Genomic DNA, 2836 nt, shown 5'->3' on the forward strand with positions numbered 1-2836 from the left:
GAGGTCAATCTTATTTTCTATTTCCTATATTTTCCCTAGTTTTATTTATTTTTATATCCTAGAACTTAAACAAAACTCCAATTCTGATACATATCTGTTGATAATGAACCAAAGCTACTGAAATTGTGAGTACGCTTGTTAGAAAAATATTCCTGTCATCAGATCTCAGTCAGCTTCATTGTAGCTGAACACCGTGTTACACTGAACATAACATCAGCTGGTGGACATAAATACAGTACAGTAATATTATATTCACAAAATACTAACAATAATATGTTCATCTTACTTGTGAAAAGTTATCCCCCAAGACCTGACGTCAACAGTCCGTCGATTAGAACAGAAATAAGCTGCGAAGTTCTGAGACATCTTCTGCTGTAACCAAATAAGATGACCGTTCCAAGATGGCGGCCGAAATTCCTGCGCCGCAGCAGCCAATGAGGGATCTAGTGATTATATGATATCTATGGGTAAAGATAATGGATGGATGGAGTTTCAAACATGGCACGAACTAGTGGCGTGGTGAGGGAATTACACCTTTTCCACATCTATCGTTGCTGTGTAAACAGCCTGTAATTAGAATGTTTTCATGTAAATGTGTTAATGGAAATGGGGAAAAAAAATCAGTTTTCATTGGATCGTTGTCATGTAAATATGACCTGAGCCTTAACTTTCACAAGATATTCAGTTTCCTTTTTATTGCAAAATGTCAACTTAAATTTTTGAACTTGTGTGTTAAATAAAATGACTTTTTGCTGCATGTCTGACTGCAGGAAGATGATGTTGCTGTGGTACGAGGAAGGCTTCAGAGTCATCATTCTCACCTCCAACCTCATCAGAGCTGACTGGTACCAGAAGACACAAGGGTGGGTACTTATTGATAGTCTTGTATGGTAAAGGGTCTGGGGGCTCCTTCCTGTACAGTGGTGGGCTTGATTGGAGATGCTGATTAGGGTGAACAACACTAACTGTAAGAGACTTGACAAGGTTTCCACAGTCCGGAAAAAAATTGGAATTTATATTAATTTTACAAAAAGAAAACAAAGTATTGAAAAACATTGGTGTTTCCAGACTTTATTACCTATTGCATTTTGTAAAAACTAAAAAGCAGCATTTTTAAAAGTTGCTTTTAGGGCATTTGTCAACACATCAGTGTAAACTGGACATGGCCACCATGATGTCCTTTTTTGATCTTAACGTCACCAACTTCTGTAAAGTAAAAGAGGAGACAGATATTTATTCGTTATGATATAACACTGTTTGTAATGTCATCAATAAATAATTCAACAGCTTTATTAGTTAGTGCAACTTTATAATGGGAAATGTGTCGAAACCCTGATTTGACAAAAGGAACTAGCTTAACGTTCACTGTATGTTACCTGCTAATAAAAAAGGTTTCTTCCTGGTTAGGATGTGGATGAGCCCTCTGTTTCCACGGTTACCAGAAGGGAGCAGTTCGAGTGCAGGTGAGTCGCCCACCTTCTTTAAGCAGGACTTGCTGGACTATCTGGCATCGTACCGTGCGCTAGAACTTGAAGAGTGGATCCAACGGATCAAAGAGCACGACCTGTCAGAGACGAGGTAAACCGTCAAAGTACAGACTCTTCACTTTAAGACAAAGTAACAAAAAAGAGCAGATGTGGTTGTAATGTGGATTTTAATCATTTTGTTCTCATGTCAGAGTTTATTTGGTCGCTTCGACTCCAGGGAGGTACGTGGGTTCAGACATGGAGCACTGGGGTCACCTGAAGCTGAGAAAGGTAGAGTTCCTTTCTCCTTCTGCTTCCCTCACATTTCACTGTCTTCATACACGTGTGACTGTTTGTGTCTCTTTAAAGTAACGGTTTTAAATATATGTGTGATTTTCCAACTTGTTTAAAATTACTGTTTCTTGCTGGGAACTTAATTGTGTGAGTGTTTATGAAGCATTCTCTCTATTGTGATCTATTTTTCTTCCATACGATTTTCAGCATCTTTCTCGTTCCACAATTTTTGTGCCATTTCAACAAATCATATCAAAATGTTCAGCTCTTTCACGACAACCCTGCTATGATTTTTGGTATTGGTGCAATTTTAGCTTTTTAAAATATTTAACCTTTTCTGCCATTTTTTTTTTCTCATAGGAAATTAATTGAGCTCATTTCACATCCTTCAAATCTTTAGATCTGTTTACAAACTTTTACTGCTCCTTTCACATTTTGTTCTGGTTCAGCTTCTTTCAGCTTCCTTGTGCAAACTCAAACTTTTTTCAGCTACTTTCAGCTGTTTCTTCTGCTGTTTTGTGCTCCTTTTAGGTTCTTTCCGCTAACTACAACACTTTTTGGGCTTTAACTAACTTCTTTCTGCTAATTTCAGTGTGTTATGCTCCTTTCAGCTTATTTATGCAGGTTTCAGAATTTTCTGCTGTTTCAGCTACTATTTTTTAAAATGTTAATTTTAGCTTTTTCAGCAAATTCCACATTTTTTGCACTCATTTCAACTATTTTCAGCCTAATTCAGCAAAAATGGGCTCTCTCCACTTCCTTCTGGTAATTTCAACTTCTTTCTACTTTTTTTTATCTACTTTTCAGCTGTTTTTTTTTTCTTGTTCATGCAAATTTAAGCTTTTTCAGATAAATTCCACTTTATTGTGCTCATTTCTTCTTCTTTCAGCCTAACTGGGCAAACATGTCCTTTCTGTTTTCTTCTTACTTTGAGCTTGTTCTACCTTTTCAGCATATTATTTTTTTTAGCTCATTTCAGGTGTTTTCTGATTAATTCAAGTTTTTCATGGTACTTTCTACTACATTCAGCCTAATTAACTACTTTATGCTAATTTCAGCTTATGCTCATTTCAGCT

At 36.6% G+C, this 2836-nt stretch overlaps 1 protein-coding gene across 1 annotated transcript in view; it reads left to right on the forward strand.

Annotated features, from left to right (window-relative positions):
* The first annotated feature begins 774 nt into the window (after window positions 1–774).
* Window positions 775–2836, forward strand: part of tdp1 (tyrosyl-DNA phosphodiesterase 1) — a 20813-nt gene continuing 18751 nt past the window's right edge. The window contains exons 1-3 of the mRNA XM_037697603.1: window positions 775–863; window positions 1408–1578; window positions 1679–1757. Coding sequence (XP_037553531.1) covers window positions 775–863; window positions 1408–1578; window positions 1679–1757 — 339 coding nt within the window. The remainder of the gene's footprint in view (window positions 864–1407; window positions 1579–1678; window positions 1758–2836) is intronic.

Source organism: Nematolebias whitei, chromosome 2, assembly GCF_014905685.2.
Source record: "Nematolebias whitei isolate Nwh7 chromosome 2, NemWhi1, whole genome shotgun sequence".
Taxonomy (NCBI): domain Eukaryota; kingdom Metazoa; phylum Chordata; class Actinopteri; order Cyprinodontiformes; family Rivulidae; genus Nematolebias; species Nematolebias whitei.